The following is a 20,264-nucleotide window of genomic DNA, read 5'->3' as shown; positions in this document are numbered from 1 at the left end:
GAAAGTTAGACACAGTTCCTGCCATTAGGAATTTATAACCAAGAATTCAATGTACATCCACTTAGTGAAGCAGAACTACAACCATCTAGTTTCCAATCACAGGTCTCATTAGCTGGCCATGCCAACTGGAACAAGTCAACTTCCTAGGACCTTAGTTTCTCCATTTGTAAAACACAGAGCGTATCACTTGCCCTAATTGAACAGGTTGTATAGAAATGAAATAACGAAAGCATATGTTAATCTGGTCACCAATAACCTGCATCCTCGAATGTAGAAACCCTGTGTTCTTCATCTCTGTCTCTACCCCTCCATGCCTTGGACGGTGTTTGACACATTTCAGAGCACTCAGTGTTTGCACCTTGAAGGAAGTATTTAAAGCCTTATTATGTGCTAATTAATTTTAAAAGCTCCAGAGCCTCATCAATGATGACAAGAGTTAATATGGCCATGCTTGAGGGCTAGAGAGGCTAGCCTCGAAAAGACCCTTCGCATCGAAGAAATGGCCTTCACTCCGAAAGTCAACCATCAGAAGACACGGAAGAGCTGAGTTTTTAAAATGCATTTTTTATTATTCAGCCTTCAGCAGAAATGTCACCTTTCTAAAGCAAGCTGTTATCATGCGCTCCCTGTGCCAAGCAGGCGCCTCTGAGGAGCAGGATTTTATCTCAACATTTTTAGTGATTTGTGTTTCTCTTTCAAGGAGTTCCATGCCTTAAGGCACCTGAAACACTAACAGCACAAGAAGGTAAGGTTACACAAGGAACCGTCTCCACAACATGAAACAGAAATTTTTGCAAAACAGGTCCAGGATCAGCATCAAAGCTATAGTCCGCAGTCATCCTGCCCAATAATTCATGTCCTCTACGTGCAGCTCATTGTTTTCTAGTGGGCTCCTTGGTTGAAACCATATTCTCAAAGAAACTCCGTTTTGTGACAGGGCCCCCATCAGCAGGCTCAGCCACACGACAGGCCTAGGAGCAGCCAGCACAACTGCCGGCAATGCTTGCCAATAAGCCAGATGCTGCCACATATTGGCATCTGGGTCCTGGAATAGCAACCATGTTCTCAGTCTGGCTAGGGATTCTGACCCTAGCTACGGAAGGAGACAAAGGAAGGAAAGAAAGAGACGGAGCAAGGGGAGGGAGGGCAGACTGTGGAAGAGTCTCTTGGTAATTTCCCTACCATGGATTTAGAGCTTCCACAACAAAAGACTCGTTGGAAAGCTGCTACCAATGCTGCAATGGGCGGGAGAGGTAGAGACGGGAGCATTCTAAACCCAGCGAGTTGTTTTGGCACCTGGGGAGTGGGGGTGGTTGATTCAAAAGGAGACAGCTGCAGCAGGCAGCAACTGCTCTCCCCTCCTTTCCCTCAAACCATGATAGCCCACAGTGGAGATAAGCTACAGCATATAGCTTAAATCTGCAGCAGAGGGACACAGAGTGGCAACATCAGGATGGCTGTCGCTCCCTGCTCTCTGGGTGCCAAGATTTACCAGTGCCAGCAAGGCCAACTAAACGGCAAGGGCGAGATACAAATCACAGTCTATAATCTGGAAAGGTATGATCGGGGTGTTCTGATCACAGGAATGGGGTGCGGGCAAAAGGCAGCTCTGTGCCTTGCTGTGACTTCTGCTGGTAAGGAAGTACCGGCCTGACAGAGGCTTCAGGCCCTGCCCTAATCACATTAGGTGGAGGCATGGCCCAGAAAGGGTGGGCTGAACCCCAGTTTAGGGTTTGAAGGAAGAGATGACAATAAAAAGCATGTTCTCAAAATAGCAAACTCTATCCAGTGTCCCCTTTCCCCCATATCATGTTTATGAAGAGTTACTCGGAGCCTTACACTTGAAAGACAGGTATATGCGCAAGTGAGAATAAGAGACAGACTATATGGTGAAAAGCACCCGGGCCTCTGCAGTCAGAAGATGGGGGAAATAGCCCCTAAGGTCATTTACCAGCTGAGGGTTGCTTCTCCTAGGGTCAAACTGGCTTCTCTCTGTTCACCAGGTACTACATTTCCTAACCAGAAACACTTGAGTGTGCCTCTGGTCGCAATCAGTGTGTGTGTGGGTCGGGAGGGGAGGGGAAGGACATTTAGTGGGAATCCCTGCCCACCACTGGAAAAAAGCAGTGCAAAGCCTGTTCTATCAAATGGCGATTTTGGCAATAGTGTCGCTTTAAAAAAAGAACAGCACATTATTATTAAGGCTGAGTCCAGGCACAGCATAGAGACAGATGAAGCAACTGCTGACTCTGAAATCCTACCTGTTAAAGACACAAGATTATCTAAACATTTTGCAGGTGCCCATTGAGAGGTCAAAATATATTTTATTAAAACTCTCATCTAATAATCTTGACCCTTTATAAACAAAAGATCCATAATTTAAAGTGAAAGATAATCACCCACATTCCCCTCACCCCACACATACACACTTAACCTTCAGCAAACATCTAATTTCACTTTACTGCTATGAAGTCCATTTTTAAAAGGTAAAACCAAGCTTACCCAGAAACCATCCCCCGCTGAGTTCCCCAGTTTTAAAGAAAACACAGAGCAGCTCCGCTACAAGGTCAGAATCCAATGAGAACATTCTGGTATCTTTCCCAAACTTGGTTTTGATTCTTTGCATTCAGATTTTGAACAACGCAGGGACTAAATACTGAATTTCCACTGTGGTTTTGCTTAAGAAGCAGCAGAAAACCCAACACTATACAAGTCATCAAAGGAATTATAACTACAATTTGATGTTTATGCCATCTATTTCTGAAATGGATAACAGAAGCTGTCTGTAAAGGGTGAGTAATTTGATTACAAGTAACTCTGACAGACTGCCTGACTCTCTTTGGGGGAACTGAACTACTGCCCAAGTGCTCTTCATTTTGCCCCCTGACTTTCTCTTTAGCCAACTGCCTGATCCCCTTGCCTTTTCCCTTCCTCCTTGTCTTCATTATCTATCTTCTCCTATCACCCTTTCCCACTGACACAAGGAATCCTGGGCAAGCTTCCTAGAAAATATGATCAACACTGAAAATGTCTCCAAACTCAAAACATATACCACAGGGTAGGCTGCCCATGATCAGGCAAGGCAGAGGCAATAACCTGGATTCAAACAAAGCCATAGTTCCCAAACTTGAGCAAGCATTAGAATCATCTGAAAGGGCTTGTTAAAACACAGACCGCTGTGGCAGCCCTCAGAGTTCCAATTCAATGGGTTTGGGATGAGGACAAGAATTTGCATTTCCAACTAATTCCCAGGTAATCCTAATGTTGATGATCTGGGGATCACTTTTTTAAATTTTATTTTCCTAAAGCTTTTATTTGGAAATAATTTCAAATTTAAAGAAAAGTTGCAAGAAAAGGAAAAATCATCCATATTCCCTTGACCCAGATTGGGGACCACTTTTTGAGAACCACTGAGCTGAGCTAAATGTATGTCAGAGGTCTGGTACAAAGAGAGAAGTCACCTGGCAGGATGTAATGTCTTCTAAGAGCAAAGATCAGAACACTATCCAAACAGAAAGCAAACCAACTATTTAAAGCAAAATGTGGGAAAAAGTGCCACAAAATGATCAAAGAGTGAGTTGAGACCCAGGGGTTTTAAGCTCTGAATAGTGAATATCATTATCAACCAATGGGGGGAAAAGTGTATAAGCTTTCCTGGTTTGTCTCTCTCTGGTGATTCCTTGGGGGTGATTTTACAAACAGCAGTCCATAATCTCCCAGTATACACTGACTTCAAGAAAAAGGGAAAGCAATTATTTGATAGGAATACTCTACCTCTATACACTTGAGAGAAACAGACGAGTATGATTAAGTACCCTCTCATTTATATTCTACCACCTTAACTCCGGACTTTATCTCTTGCCTGAATTTCTGCAGTAACTCCAAACTGCTTTCCCTGCCTCTAATCTCTCTTTCTCCAATTTATTCTCCATTTTAACGCTAAAATTATCTCTTTAACTGTACGCTGCAATAATGCCAGCTCTCCAAGAACCTTCACTAGTTCCCCACAACCTAGAGAATGAAGTCCAAATGTCTCAGCATGGCATTTAACCTGGCCCCAACCTACCTTTTAAATTAACGTTATCTACGAACCAGCCAAAACAGAATACGTACAGTTTTCCATTTTCCCATCTCCATGCCTTTATACACAACAGTCTTTTTGTCCCCCCAAGAACTTTCCTTCTCTCCAAACAAAATACAAAAAAAGGAAAAAAAATTCTTATGTTTAAAAATCCTATCTACACTTCAAGGTCCTGCTCCTATACAGGAAGGCTTCCTGCAGCTCCTCAGATCTCTCCTTTGTATGCTCACCATACTCCAGTTGTACTTTATAACACTTGCCACATTCTGCCCTACTTATTATTTATGTTTCTTTCTTTCCCCTGTGTTTTATAAGATCCTTGAAGGCAGGTGCCATATCTTTTGTTCAGAGACCAGAGAAGCCCATAATGGGAGGGAGGGGTGGATGAAGAGGGGATGAAGAGAGAAAGAAGAAATGAGAGAGCAGTAGAAGCACACGGTCGGGGGAACAGTTCAATTTTGAAGAAGTTTTCTTAGTCATTTAGAATCCTTTTGCTAAAGACAGATCCTTCAAATATCTAACACATTTTCTTCCTATTACAATCCTGAGAGACTTAAGTGTTCTACAAATTATCTTAAATGTCTTGCAAACATTACCTCTCCTTTTCTTCTTGTTTTCCATTGGATCAATTTTATATGCATATCCCACATGAAAAGGGCAACAACACATTTCAGTCATATTGGCGCTGAAACAGACTGAAATTCTTCTACAGTCCCTTTTGACATGTACCTCTTGGTGGGGTTAATAAAACATCTGTCTTGTGGATTCCTAACCAAATACCCAAACTTTAGGAAGTTTTTTTATTTTTTTATTTTTATGTTTTAATTCTGGGTTGCACTCTTTTGCCCAGTACAGTGGTGTGATCATGGTTCACTGCAGCCTCGACCTCCTGGGCTCAAGCAATTCTCCTACCTCAGCCTCCCAAGTATCTGGGACTACAGGTTTACGCCACTGTGCCCAAGCTAATTTTTGTATCTTTTGTAGAGACAGGGTCTCATCATGTTGCCCAGGCTGACCTCAAACTCCTGGACTCAATCAATTCGCCTGACTTGGCCTCTCAAAGTGCTGGGATTTCAGGCGTGAGCCACTGCACCCAGCTTTAGGAAGAATTTGATCAACAGAGTTGATATGAAATTTTTGATATGTTTCAATTTGAGATTTACAAAAACAACATGCCAGCAATTCTAAATGTGCCTCAAAGCTGGCTCATTTGTCATTCTTTCCTACCACATCAAGAGGCATTCTTGCCCAAAAGAAATCACAGCAGCCCTCTGCAAACACTCATGGCCTCTGCCTTAACTACCAGTTGTACCAGCTGCCTTTAGCAAGGAGATGGAGATAGAACTGACTTAGGATAAGCATGTCAATTAATTCTTTCTTAAAAGGCAGGTTGGCCATCTCTTTTCCTGGGATAGTAGAAATAGTTTCAATTTTTGCCTCACTCTTCCTTGGGGAAGAACAAAGAATTAGACTTTAAATCCAGATCAATGAAGAAGGTTCTCTATTGCTGCAGGTACCTAGGCCAACATGCCTGCTAAGTGCTGTGCTGCATCTCCCTGGCCCAACTTACTCACTCAGGTTACTTTCTTTCTTACACCGCCACAAATTCTCTCTGCCTCCATTCCTCCCTGGGATGAGACAGCTAGATCAAGGGGGGAAATCATGTGATAGGGACCAAAAATACAAGGCCATACCATCTGACTACATTATCACCACGAGGATCATAAATCTTACCAAAAAGGAAGCTTGCTCTCCGGTTTCCTATTTATTGTCCTTGAGAGAGTAAGTGATGCTGAGTCACAAAAACTTGTAGTACTTTGCTTTCCATTTCCCTGCTGCTATTCTGTTTACAACTTTATTTAGAAATAGCTGACTTCACAGCTTCTGCCATTCAGTAACTAACATGAGGGCTTAATATGAAATCCTTAAAATGAGCCTAGTGGACATAAAATAATCAAAAATCTAAATTACCTAGACTGGTAGAGGTTAATGTTCTGCATTAAATAGGAACAGAACGTATCCATTTTTTACTCTGATTATGCCTGCCAAAGGACTGAGTCAAATAAACACACAAACTCTGATAGATGAGGGCAACAGGTGTACGAATACTACCATAGTTACTGAGAAAGGTCCAGGAAATAGGCAAATGTAGGTGTGGCCCTAACCTCCTTTCACTTCTATGTACTGCTATCCGGACTTTCAACTCTCCTTTTCCAGTGTAGAACTGAATGAGAAATAACCTTTTAATATCTCATTTTATATACAATTTTTATAACCATATAACCGCCAAGGGCTACATACACTACTGAGGAGGTGTACGGCAGCAACCCAAGCATCTGGGATTACTAGAAAAACAGTAAGAAAACAGTTAAGTACCAATTCAAGATTTTCATTAACCTTGCCTTTCCTATAATGTTGTTTTATCAAATTAGCTCTCTCTGAAAAACCGAAAATCCATCATATACATGCAGAGCTTAGAACTCATCTATCCTTTCATTCTACAGGTGAGGGAACAGGTCCAGGAGAGTGTTATTTGATTAAGGTTCTATGGCTAATCAGTCACAGAGACATGACCAGGACACCACTCTAAGACTGCATTATTGCACAATTCTTGAAGACAGAGCTTGAAATAACCAGGCTCCATTACCCAGACCATTTAGATATACCAGAGTTTAAATCAACTCCTCTAAGGAAAAAAGATGATCAGTTTTATGCTTTGGCCTTTACTAGAAAGATATCCCTAAGTGATTCCAATAAATATGCTCTGGGGAGCCCTTGCGAGGCAGAATCTCGGGGCTCTAGTCAGACCTCTTTCTATCTGGATTCCAAACTTGTGGGCAAGTGAATTCAATCAAGGCATACTAGATGTGGAGCTCTAATACAGTGTTACTGGTTACAGCATGAGTACTATCTATACATTTTATGCTCTTCAGTACATGCACCATTTGAAAGCAAAGGTCAATCTTGGTTCACACGGACCTTGAAGTAAATGAAGACAGGAAAAGCATGCAGGTCAAAACACAATAGGTATTGCAGCTGTTTAAAAGATAGGTTTAAATATATTATCAACAGTTCAGTTAATTAATAGAAGTAGAAAGTAAAATGGTGGTTACCAGAGGCTGGGGGCCAGTGGAGAATGAAGTAAGGGGAGACGTTGGTCAAAGGGTAAAAGTTTCAATTAGGCAGGAAGAATAGGTTCTGGCAATCTATTGCATAGCATGGTGACTACAGTTAACGATGTATTGTATATTTCAAAATAGCTAAAAGAGTGGATTTTAAATGTTCTCACCACAAAGAAATGGTAAGTATTTGAGGTGATAAGTTAATTAGTCTGATTTGATCATTCTACAAGGTATACATGTATAGAAATATCACATTGTACCCCATAAATATACATAACTATTATTCGTCAAATTAAAAAAAAAGTTATTATAACAAGTAATTTGAAAAGGTCCATGTCTCAAATAGTATTATTTCGTGTCACAGTTAAATTGCTAAAATGATGACATTCTTTTCACTGTTGGGAAGCTTAACTTATCCATCTTTGACATAGAAACAGTAGATTTTTATATTATATCTTAGAATAAGTGGCACTGCACCATAATGATATTTGCAATCTATCTGGAAAAACCCTTCTATAAAGATCATGGTAGAATAATAGTGAATGATATTGGTAATTTCATATAAAAATAAAACACAAAATTGAATGACAGAAAACAGAGACTCAGACAAATATCTGTACATCAATATTCACAATGGCATTATTCACAACAGCCAAAAGGTAGAAAAAATCCAAATGTCTATTGACAGATGAATGGCTAAACAAAATGTGTAATACATACAATGGAATAATATTCAGCCTTAAAAGGGAGGAAATTCTGATAAATACTACAGCATGGACGAACCTTGAAAACTTTTTGCTAAGTGAAATAAGCCAGGACAATAAAAAACAAATATTGTATGATTCTGCTTATATGAAGTACCTAGAATAGTCACATTCAAATTTATAGAGACAGAAAGTAGAATAGTGGTTGCTAGGAGCTGGAGTGTGGAATGGGCAGCAGTTATTGTTTAGTGGGTACAGAGTTTCCATTTGAGGTGATGAAAAAGTCCTGGAGATGGATAGTGGCGATCTCGCACAAAAATGTGAATGTACTTAATGCCACTACTGAAGTGTATATTTTTAAATGGTTAAAATGGTGAATGTTACGTATATTTTACCACAATAAAAAAAATCAAATAAGAAACACTCATGGCAACTTCTTGTATGATTTTGACCCCATATTCCACTCCTCCGCTTAAACAAACAAAATATAAAAAAACCAACCATAAAAATCAGTACCAATCACAGAATTACAGCTTAAAATATGTACACATCATCAAATAAAAACAGACTTTGGTTCATCACCCCAAAGTCATTTATCCTGTGTTTACTACTAAAATAATTCATGTCCATTCTAATTATGAATGATGTATTTACATTAAGCACAAGCTCCAACCAAACAGAGAGAAAGGGGGAGAAACTGAAGCAATGGAATTGTCAACAGACTGACATGGCAACCATCTGTTGACACTAATTTTCTTTGAATCCAAGAAACTCAAATCATGTGGTAAGGCAGGGATCTTCATCTCAGTTGTGAAGTCCTACTTTCATGTCACAGGGCACTTCTGGAAGGAAGTTCTGTAATGGCCAGCTCTAAGTACTTGCATATTTCCTACTAGTCCTACACAGGAAGTCATTCTTGTGTCTCACCTGCATAAGTTCCTGTTATGAGGCCAGGGGACTAGTGAGTTGAAATCTAGTTCCAGAGAGTGATGTCATCTTGACTGAACTATGATCCTGGTGACCTGCTCCCCAACCTGGTGTTGTTGCAGCCTTTCAGCTGGGGCTTGGATTATACGGGGGCCAAAAAGGAAAAAGGGAAATAGAATAATAGAAAAAGGAAAAATGCTTGCACATTTCCTTTGTTTCACTAGAGCATTTTCTGTTCCATTTAATTTGATGAGAGGACCTGGTCGATGGCAGATGGAAGCTGTACAGATGCTCCTGGAGTGGGGGTGGGTTCTCACACAGATCTCAGAAATACAAAGAAGATTAGAACATATCAAAAATTTCAGTTATTTCTGGTGGTTTCTAACTTGGAAATAGTGACTTCTTCTTTGGCTAAAGTTTAAAAAAAAACAGACATTAACACTTGTAAAACATTTGTAAATTTTTGCAACAATGTATAACTACAGGAGCTACCTTAGCAACAAAAAGAAGTAACAAATACAAATGTTTGGAGATGTGTGAATACTTACATTCTTTCTACATGATGTCAGATAGATTAGTTCAAATCTGAAAATCTCATCACCAAAGTAACAAACTAGGACTGCCATTCAATTCCATTTAGATGAGATCCTTTGCTTCTTAGTATACCAAGCCAAAAACTAAAACAAAGTCAAGCATGAGAAGCAATGGTAGAAACTGATAATATTTCACAAGGAAAGGAACGGAGGCATTTCTTTAAGAAAAACAAGAGGGGAGGGTTATTAAATGAAGAAGAGATCTAATGTTTCACCGTGTTTATTTGACATCATGATTTCTTAGTCCTTACACAATTTGGGGAAATAAGCACTTCCTTCCCTTTTTTGTTGCATGTGTGTTAGCAGGAGTTGGAAGAACAGAATATGAGGGAACAAGCAGAGGGTGCAGAAAATGGAACGATGGGGAAAGAAAGATGCTGTTGAAGACACAGAGTGAGTGTTTATATGAACCCTTCTCTAAATAAGCAATATCAACCAAGAGTACAAAGCTGACAACATGGAGTGTCTTCTCACAGAAATAATCTGGGACCACATTCAACATACATTAATTATATAGCATCAGGGTACAGGTTTTCTGTCAGAAATTACATGTATATTCTATTTTTCTCACTTTTAAGTTGCACTGATGACGTTGTTCATGAAGTACTTTTAGTGTATTATTAAGCAAATATTAATTTAATCATATAAACCAATCCTAGTCAGCAAAAAGCACTGTTAGCTGCCACGTAAAGGTCCTTTCAAGTAAAACTTCATTCTACACTTACAGCTTCCTACAGAGGAATATCTTGAAGGAACTCTTTCGGTTGGCTTTACAACTCATCTGCAACACCGAATGTAGACTAAATTCAGATCACACCTTGGTTGAAGGTATGTATATAACAGCCCCTGGCAAAATCAGCTAATATCTTGTAATTGTAAACGAATTGTTCTCTTTCAGCCATTCCCCCAACCCCCACCCCCCTTTCCTATAACGGTCTTTATCCAAATGCTTTGGTGCTCCATAAGTGACTGTGAGGCAGAGGTGCCTCAGTGCTGGAGATGCCTGTCACGGAGGTGCTCAGAATGTGTGAAGATAACCCTGCATTACATTCATCTCATCAGTTCTGCCCAATCCACAGGGGTAAAGAATGGATGAGATTTGATATCTTCAACACCAGCAACTCCAGCACCAAGTCGTTCCAGAGGATTGAACTGCAAGAGCTAAAAAAAAAAGACAGATTTAGTGAGTAACAAGAATCCAACTGGCAAATCAAAGGAAAACCAATATTTGAAAGGAAACAACTTCTAAATTCAACCCTGGTAACAAAGTCTTGATTCATACCCAAGTGACCATGTTTTCTTGAAAGGGAGCTGTATCTAATATCACTCTAGCTGTGGGGTGTGAGAGACACCTGAACTGAGTTTATGGCTTTTCAACTGATGGAAAACATGGCCTTGAGTAACTTCCTTTGTTTCCCTCATCCTCATGGAGTATATAGCTATACCTATCAATTTCCTACCCCAAAAGTACACCATGACATTAATTAGATACTGCACTAGATTCTGAGATAGCCAGTTACTTCCACCATGATTAGAAAATTTGGGAAGCACAGTAAATCTTTCGACCCCTAATGAACTATGTATATATTGAGACTAAACTTTACCTAAGTGTGAATATGCTTTTTAGTATTCCAAAATTACTAGTCTTTGGCATAGTTGACACGAAGGAAATAATTTAATCTAATGAATGAAACAAGTTTTGGTTTCTTCAGAAATAGGACACGGGTGTAAGATATGTAAAAACAATTTTGTGGTTTAATATCAAATTTTTGTGTTAACAACTTTACTGAGGGATAATTTATATAGCATAAAATTCATCCCTTATAAAGTGTACAATTTGATGACTTTTAGTAAATTTAAAGAGTTGTGCAACTAGCACCACAATCCAGTTTTAGAATATTTTGATTACCCTAAAAAGCTTCCTCATGCCATTTACAGTTAATCCCCACTCCCATCTCCAGCCCTCGGCAACCACTGACCTGCCTTTTTTCTCTATAAAGTTGCCCTTTCTGAACATTTCATATAATTGAAATCATAAAATATGTAGTCTTTTGCTGCTGCCTTCTTTCACTCATCATTATGTTTCTGAGATCCATCCACATTGTAGCAAGTATCAACAGTCCGTTCCTTTTTCTTAGTATTCCATTGTTTACATGTACCACATTTCATTAATCCATTCACTAGTTTTTAGATACTTGGACTTTCCAGTTTGGGGCTATAATGAATAATGTTGCTATTAACATTCATGTACATGTCTTTGTGTAGACATATATTTTCATTTTTCTTGGTTACATTCTTAGAAGTAGAATTGCTGGGTCACAGAATGAGCTTATGTTTAACTTTTTATAAAATTTCCAAACTTTTCTAAAGTAGTTGTACCATCTTACATTCTCACAAACATTTAAGTTTGAGGATTTCAGTTTCTCTACATCCTCAGCTCTTGGTACTGTCATTTTGATAACAGCCCTTCTCTTGATATGAGTAGTTCCTTATTATGGTTTTAATTTATATTCCCTAACAACTAATAATGTTGAGCATCTTTTCATGTGCTCGTTAGCCATTCAAATAGCTTCCTTGGTGAAATATCTAACTTTCCGCCCATTTTAAAACTGAATTGTCTATCTTACTGAATTACAAGAGTTCTTTATATATTCTGAATATAAGTCCCTTATCAGGTACATGATTTGCAAATATTTTCTCCCAGTCTGTGACTTGTCTTCATTTTCCTTCTTTGAAATTTTTATATTTTTATTATTTATTCATAGAGATGGGGTCTTGCTATGTTGTCAAGGCTAATTGCAAACTTCTGCGCTCAGGAGGTCCTCCTACCATGGCCTCCCAAAGCGCTGGGATTACAGGCATAAGCCACCACACCCACCCTATTGTCTTCATTTTCTTAATGGTGACTTTTGAATGCACAAGTTTTTAATTTTAAGGAAATCTACTTTATCAGCTTTCCCTTTTATGGACCACGCTTTTAGTATCACATCTAATACTTCTTTGCCTAACCCAATATCAAAGATTTTCTCCTTTGTTTTCTTCTACAATTGTTATGGCTTTAACTCTTATATACAAATATATGAGCTATTTTGAGTTAACTTTTGCAAATAACATGAAGGGTCTAAGTTCTCTTTGTTTTTAGCATGTGTATATTCAATTTCCCAGTGCCATTTGTTAGAAAAACACTGTGGTCTTAAAACTATGGTGGCTTTACAATCAGGTAGCGTTAAGTCCTCCAACTTTGTTCTCTTGCAAAATTGTTTTGGACATTATAGGTGTTTTGCCTTTTTACGCACAGTTTGGAACCAGCTAAAGGTTTCCCAATTTTGCTAATTTTTCTCTTATTCTTCTGTTCTCTATCTTACTGATTTCTGCTTCCTTTCTTCTGCTTGCTTTGGATTTACTTTGTTTTTTACAGCTTCTTTTCATAGTTTCTTTCTTTCTTTTTTCAAATTTAGAGACAGGGTCTTACTATGTTGCCCAGGCTGATCTTGAACTCCTGAACTCAAGTGATCCTCACACCTCAGCCTCCCAAGTAGCTGGGACTACAGGAACACACAACCATATCTAGCTTTGTTTCAGTTTCTTACGGTGCAAGCTAAGATTTTGATTTGAAACCTTCCTTTTTTTTTCTGATATAGTCATTTAAAGCTAAAAATTTCCCTCAAGAATTGATTTAGCTGTATCGTACACATTTTGATATATTGTGTTTTCCTTTTCGTTCCATTTAAAACTTTAGTTTTTCTTGATATTTCTTGTTTAACTCATAAAAACTTAGAAGTATACAGTTTAATTTTCAAATATTTGTGGATTTAGCAGATCTCCTCCTCTTGTTGATTTCTACTTTGATTGTTATGGTTATTATAATCAGTGTACAATGTAATTCAGAATAAATTGTATGAATTCAATCCCTTTAAATGCTAAAACTTGTTTTATGGCCTAGCATGTGATCTTTCTTGGAGATTGTTTTGTATGTACTTGATAAGAATGTATGTTCTGCAGTCACTGGGTGAAGTGTTATATACATGTCAGTTACAGCTTGTTCGAGTCTTCAATGTCCTTGCTGGGTTTCTATAAACCATGGAGAATGGAGTATTGAGCCTCCACTTACTATTACTAAATTGTCTGCTTTTCCTTTCAATTCAGTTCAATTTTGTTTCCTATATTTTAAGGCTATTATTAGTGTATATACATTTGTAATTGTTACAGCTACCCATGTACTATCACTACGAAACATTTGTCAGTCCCTAGTAAATCTATCTTAATACCCATTTTGTCTGATATTTAATATTGCTACTACAGCTCTTCTGTGGTTACTGTTGGTATGGTTTATTCTTTTCCATCCTTTGTCTTTCAATCTGTTCGTTTTTTAATTTAAGGTTTGTCTCTCACACACAGAAGATCCAGCTTAACAGAATCTGCCTTTGGTGTGGCATGTTTAGACATTCACTTTATTGACATGGTGGGTTTATATTTGCTATTTTGCTACTTGTTTTCTAGATTTGCTGTCTTATTTTTCTTCCTTTACTGCCTTCTTTTGTGTTAAGTGCTTTTTGCTGTACCATTTTAGTTTCTCTACTTTCTTTTTTGTTTTTAGGATTTTTTTTGGGGGGGGGTTGCTGTATCCCTACAATATGTATCTTATCACGTAATATATTACTTATCTTCTAAGATCATTTATCTACTTCAAAACAGTAGTAACTTTAATTTAGCAAAAGGTAGAAACTTTGCTCCACCATAGCCCCCTTCGTCTATTATCATCATAAATATTTATATATTGCTTCTATGTGTGTTAAACCCAATAGCATGGTTTTATAATTGTTACTACATGCAATTTTATGCCTTTTAAATAATATATATACACACATATATATACACATGCAATTTTATGTCTTTTAAATAAAATATATAAATGCAATTTTGTGTCTTTTAAATACACACATACAAATATATATGTATACATACATACATATGCATATGTGTGTATGTAATATATATTTTATTTAAAAGACAAAATGTATGTATATATGTATGTGTATATATATTTACTATCTATCTTAATAGTGAGATGGGACTGACAAATGTTTCATAGTGATAGTATGTGAGTAGCTGTAACAATTACAAATGTACATGCACTAATGGCCTCAAAATATAGGAAACAAAATTGAACTGAAAGGAAAAACAATTTAGTAATAGACAATGTATATATATATATGTATGTGTGTATATATATTTTATTTAAAAGATAAAATTGCATGTAGCTCTCTCTCTCTCTATATACACACACACACACACACACACACACACACACATATATATATATAGAGAGAGAGAGAGAGAGTCTTTTCTATGAACTCATATCTACAATTTTCAGTGTTCCTCATTTCCTCCTTGGACATATGTTACTACCTGGTGTCATTTCTTTCTACCCTGAAGGAATTCCTGTGGTATTTCTTGTAAGGCAATTCTGCTAGCAATAAACCCTCCCAGTCTTTCTGTATTTGGGAATGTCTTTATGCACCTTCATTTTTGAAGGATAATGTTGCTGAATTCTTGGTTCATTGCTGCTTCTTGATTTCAGCACTTTGTATCATTCTATTATCTTCTGTCCTCCATGTTTTGATAATTATTTAGACATTAATGCTTCCTTCTATGTAAGTTATTTTCCTTTTACTGCTTCCAAAATTTTCTTGTTTTTGTCTTTCAACAATTTGGTTAAGTGTGGATATCTCTAAATATGTCTAAGTGTAGACCTCTTTGCATTTTCCTACATAGGGTCTGTTGAGTTTCTTGGATGCATAAGTTAATGCTTTTCATCAAATCTGGAAAGATTTTAGCCATTATTTCTTTTTGCTGTCCCTTTCCCTTTCTCCTCTCCTTCTGGGACTATCATTATATGTATACTGGTACATTTGCTATTGTCTTACAGATTTCCATAGTCTGTTCATTTTTTTCAATTTTTATGTCTATTTTTCTGATTCAATAATTTCTATTAATTTAAGTTCATTTATTCTTTCTTCTTCTATCTCAAATTTGCTGTTAGCTACTTCAGTCATTTTTTTTCTAGTGAATTTTTCATGTCAGTTATTGTATTTTTCAACTTGTGACTTCTACTTAGTTCTGTTTTTTAAAAATATACTTTCTCCTTATTACAGAATCTCTTTGTTGATTCATTTTTGTCACTTGTTTAATTATTTAAACACAGTTTCATTTCGTTCTTTGGAAATATTTACAATAGCTGCTTTAAAGTCTTTGTAAATCCATTGTCTGGGTACACTCAGAGACAATTTCTCCTGATTGCTTTTTTTTTCCTGAATATGGGACATACATTTTTGTTTGTGTATGTCTTACATTACACTTCACTGAAAACAGGACATTTTAGATAGTATATTTTAGCAACTCTAGAGTCTGATTTTTTCCCCATGAAGTTTATTATTGCTATTGGATTGTTTGTTCTTTGTTTGGTAACTTGTTTCAGTTAGATCTATAAAGTTGCTAAGTTCCCTTCCCACTGCACTGTAATGTGCAGCTGCTGACAAGTTTCCACATTTTTTTTTTCTTTTTAAAGCTGGCTTTCTCAGGGTCACCCCTGTGTCTGCATAGCTTATGGGTCAACCAATGACTGAACAGAGGTTGTATTCAAGTATCTCAGCCCTTCAAGCTTCTGTTCTCTGCCAATGCATAGGAGAACACACTCAAAGTTTAGGCCACAAAACCACATCTGCCCTGGATTTTACTTTCTGCTGGGCCTATTCCCTGTTCCTGTGCACATTTATGCAGCCTCAGGATCAGTCCTCATGGTTTACCCCACCCTGGCAGAACCTTTGCACCTGATCAAGCAGGAAGGGGAGATTGAAAGCAGCCCTGGGTCAAGAGTCCCCACTGTTCTTTCCCAGAGTTCAGCTGTTTTTTGTTTGTTTGTTTGTTTGTTTGAGACACAGCCACACTCTGTTGCCCAGGCTGGAGTGCAGTGGCACGATCTCGGCTCACTGCAACCTCTACCTCCCAGGTTCAAGCAATTCTCCTGTCTCAGCCTCCCAAGTACTTGGGACTACAGGCACCCACCACCACGCCCAGCTAATTTTTGTATTTTTAGTAGAGACAGGGTTTCACCACATTAGCCTGGTCTCAAATTCCTGACCTCAAGTGATTCATCCACCTCAGCCTCCCAAAGTGCTGGGATTACAGGCGTGAGCCACTGTGCCTGGCCAGTTCAAGCATAAATACCTTTCAGATTGTTGTATCCTTTGATCCATTTCCAGAGCACTGAAATGATAGATTTTTCACCAAATCTGTCTAACTTCATACTTTTTGGGGGAAAGAAACTCTGCCAACTAACTTATGAAGCCACAGCCACTCAAATTTAAGAATACTCACAGTAAATACTTTTTTCCACAGAATGTAGTCAAGTGCAACTGAAATATTAAATTATTTATTTACAATATTTGTAGTCCAATATATAGGAAATTCCACTCTTGGACGTTAACCAAAACTTCTATTTCTTCTCTTTCTTTTTCATTATTTCTAATTTTTCTTTCATTCATGATTAATTCAATTATTTGTACAATAAGTGTCAATTGTTTGCTATTATATGCCAGTCCACTACTTTTTTAGAATTTTGTTGACCTGGCTGGGCGCGGTGGCTCAAGCCTGTAATCCCAGCACTTTAGGAGGCCGAGACGGGTGGATCACAAGGTCAGGAGATCGAGACCATCCTGGTTAACATGGTGAAACCCCGTCTCTACTAAAAAAAATACAAAAAAAAAAAAAAAAAAAAAAAACTAGCCAGGTGAGGTGGCGGGCGCCTGTAGTCCCAGCTACTCAGGAGGCTGAGGCAGGAGAATGGCGTGAACCGGGAGGCAGAGCTTGTAGTGAGCTGAGATCCAGCCACTGCACTCCAGCCTGGGCGACAGAGCGAGACTCCGTCTCAAAAAAAAAAAAAAAAAAAAAGAATTTTGTTGACCTATGCCAATAGCAGTAGCCTCATTCTTCATTAGCAGCCCTATAATTCCAATACATGCTTCATCAAATTGCAAATTACTGTGTCATGAATGTTCCTCACTGTCCCATCAATAATATTAACAAAGATATATATGACATTTACCACATGCCAGGTATTATTCTAAGTGCTTATGACAGGTTAACTCATTTAACTCACAATTCTATGAATAGCTACTATTATCTCCATTTTATAGATAAGAAAAGGGAAATTAAGTAACTTGTTTAAGATCAAACAGGTAGTAAGTGGCAAAGACAAGATTTGAATTCAAGCATTCTGATTCCAGAATCCATGCCTTAACAACAACATTACACTGCCTCATGAAAGTGAGATCTGCAAATGCTAAGAATCTATTACTTCACTTGGGTATAACTAAATCCATACGGGGAGTGAAGCATACACTTCAAAAGACTATACTAACAGTCTTTTACTTGATATTATGTCTAGCACTCAAACTGAATCATACTACACTGTTTATTAAACCTAATTGCTCAAAGAATTTTTATATTAGTAGTTGCTACGATTTGCTAAGAGAAAAGCTATTGTTACAAAACAAACATCATAGGAATATCCTACATGTATCAAATCCACTTTTACAATCAGACAATTTATGTCTACTGACTGAAATGTGGAAGGCATCAAACATTTTAATATAAATCTAACATTTCAAATATTTATAAGAATTAACTGCAATGACAGCATTATATTTAGTATTTCAGGAAACATATAAACATGTAAGTTCTTTCTTCTTCATTATAAACAACTGGTTTCTTTCTAAAATGTTACTTTACATGTGAAATTCTAAAGGTTCATATTTTGACTTTTACTAAAGTCAATTTAATTAGTTCATGAACTCCTCTATATATTTGCAAGTATAAATCTATAGGCAAAAGTGTAATTGTTTTAACCATGACTATCTTGCTTATTCTGCCGTTTTAAAGGCTATAATACATCTCAAGAGAGGTCACAGAAAGATTCTACTGCTTAAGAAAATGTCAGCCAGTGGCACATTCAAGTTAATGAATCCAAGACAGCAGCTGCCAACCTCCTTTCTCCTGAAAAATAGGCAACAGAGCTGAGCAATGAGGGCACAAAAAATTTGTTTTGGTCTTTTCCTCACACAATTTCCTAAAACTGACCAAGCAACTGTGTCATAATTAACTAATGTACATGCTAAAGCACAAACATACATGCTCTGAGGAATTTTTTTTAAGATTGCATTTAAAATGTAATTATGTTTACTTTGGCACCATTCGCTTGACTTGGACAGATGAATGAACCAGGGGTACAGGGGATTATGAAATCTAACAACAAAGCAAGGAGCTAAAAGACCAAAGAGGAGAAAATTTCCCCCAAGTAGAATTATTTCCATATAAATCATTTTGTGATTTTTTTTAAAAGTGACCTCTATGACCTGTGAGGTAGTGGAAAAGGAAAGTCAAAATGACAAATTGCTAATCATGCCAAGAGACCCCTTTTCCCTTTCCTGATGATGTTTCCTCAACATGAGTGGTAGTTTCCTTAGGCAGGCCAATGACATAATGCTGATTTACTATATAAGATATACATATCTGAGTTTGGAGACTTACTATACCTTAAGCCTAGATTCCTTTACAACATAACTTCTAATAAAGACAAAAGCAGAACTTGATAACTTATTATGGGGAATTCTATTTTTAGTATTAGATAATAATGACTACTTCTTTAAGGAAGAGAAACAAAAAAATAGCAGTTGCTAGTCTTTCCTAAATTATTTACTAAAAAATACTTTGAATTTATCTCATGCCACAACAAATAAGATGAAATCAAATGAATAGCTGCTCTTTTTTCCCATTAGAATGAAATGTTTTATGTATCTCTTCATTACCTCTTAATCTAAAGTGCTCTAGGTATTCTCATCTCAGCATTCCCAACCTGATTGTTTCTTTATAGTTTACGTACTCTGGGCAAATTAATCTTCCTGAAGTACAACTCTAAATCTTTTACTCCTCTCCACAAACTCCAAATCTCTTTTTTTTTTTTTTATTTTTTGAGATGGAGTCTCACTCTGTCACGTAGGCTGGAGTGCAGTGGCGCAATCTCGGCTCACTGCAAGCTCCGCCTCCCAGGTTCATGCCATTCTCCTGCCTCAGCCTCCCGAGTAGCTGGGACCACAGGCACCCACCACCACACCCGGCTAATTTTTTGTATTTTTAGTAGAGATGGGGTTTCACCGTGTTAGCCAGGATGGTCTCGATCTCCTGACCTCGTGATCCGCCCGCCTCGGCCTCCCAAAGTGCTGGGATTACGGGCATGAGTCACTGTGCCCGGCCAAATCTCAAATTTTAATGAATTAAATATTATCACTCTACTCTTGTGTTTGTGATGATAGAACCCCATAAGAGAACTCCAACTTATTTTTTTATGCTCACCTACTACCCATATCTTTACTTATCTCTCTAGTCCAGATAAATCAAACTTTTGTTTCCTAAACTTGGGTCTTTCAGACTCCTTCCTTGCCTTTGTCCAAACCATTCATTCCACCAAGACTGTTCTCCCCACATCCTGCCTTGCCATGCTGAAATTCTAAGGCCCAGCAAAAGTAGCATCCATTCCACAAAAACTTTCCCTAATACAACCACTCCACTGATTATATCTGCCTCCTTCTTTTGACTTGCCATAGTATTTTTTAAAACTCTTTGACAGCCTTTATTAATTTCCATGTGGTATGGTTATTTACGTGTCTTGCCTTTGTAGCTTATAGCATTGTGCCTTGTATATAATATTTGTTGAATGAAAGCAAAATCACTCTTCAAGAGAATACTAGTTAATTATCTTTCTAATATATGCTCCCCTGCC

General features: G+C 37.7%; 1 protein-coding gene across 17 annotated transcripts in view; it reads right to left on the bottom strand.

The window, feature by feature from the left end:
* Nucleotides 1–9,631: 9,631 nt before the first annotated feature.
* Nucleotides 9,632–20,264, bottom strand: part of RPS6KC1 (ribosomal protein S6 kinase C1) — a 218,266-nt gene continuing 207,633 nt past the window's right edge. For all 17 annotated transcript variants that reach the window (XM_033199771.1, XM_033199778.1, XM_033199779.1 and 14 more), the window contains one exon: nt 9,632–10,588. In XM_033199771.1, coding sequence (XP_033055662.1) covers nt 10,478–10,588 — 111 coding nt within the window. In that variant the 3' untranslated portion in view covers nt 9,632–10,477. The remainder of the gene's footprint in view (nt 10,589–20,264) is intronic.

The sequence above is a fragment of the Trachypithecus francoisi genome, unplaced genomic scaffold (genome assembly GCF_009764315.1).
Source record: "Trachypithecus francoisi isolate TF-2019V2 unplaced genomic scaffold, Tfra_2.0 Lachesis_group5, whole genome shotgun sequence".
NCBI classification, from domain to species: Eukaryota; Metazoa; Chordata; class Mammalia; order Primates; family Cercopithecidae; genus Trachypithecus; species Trachypithecus francoisi.
The sequence above is the reverse complement of the archived record's forward strand: the minus strand, read 5'-3'. Positions and strand labels throughout refer to the sequence as shown.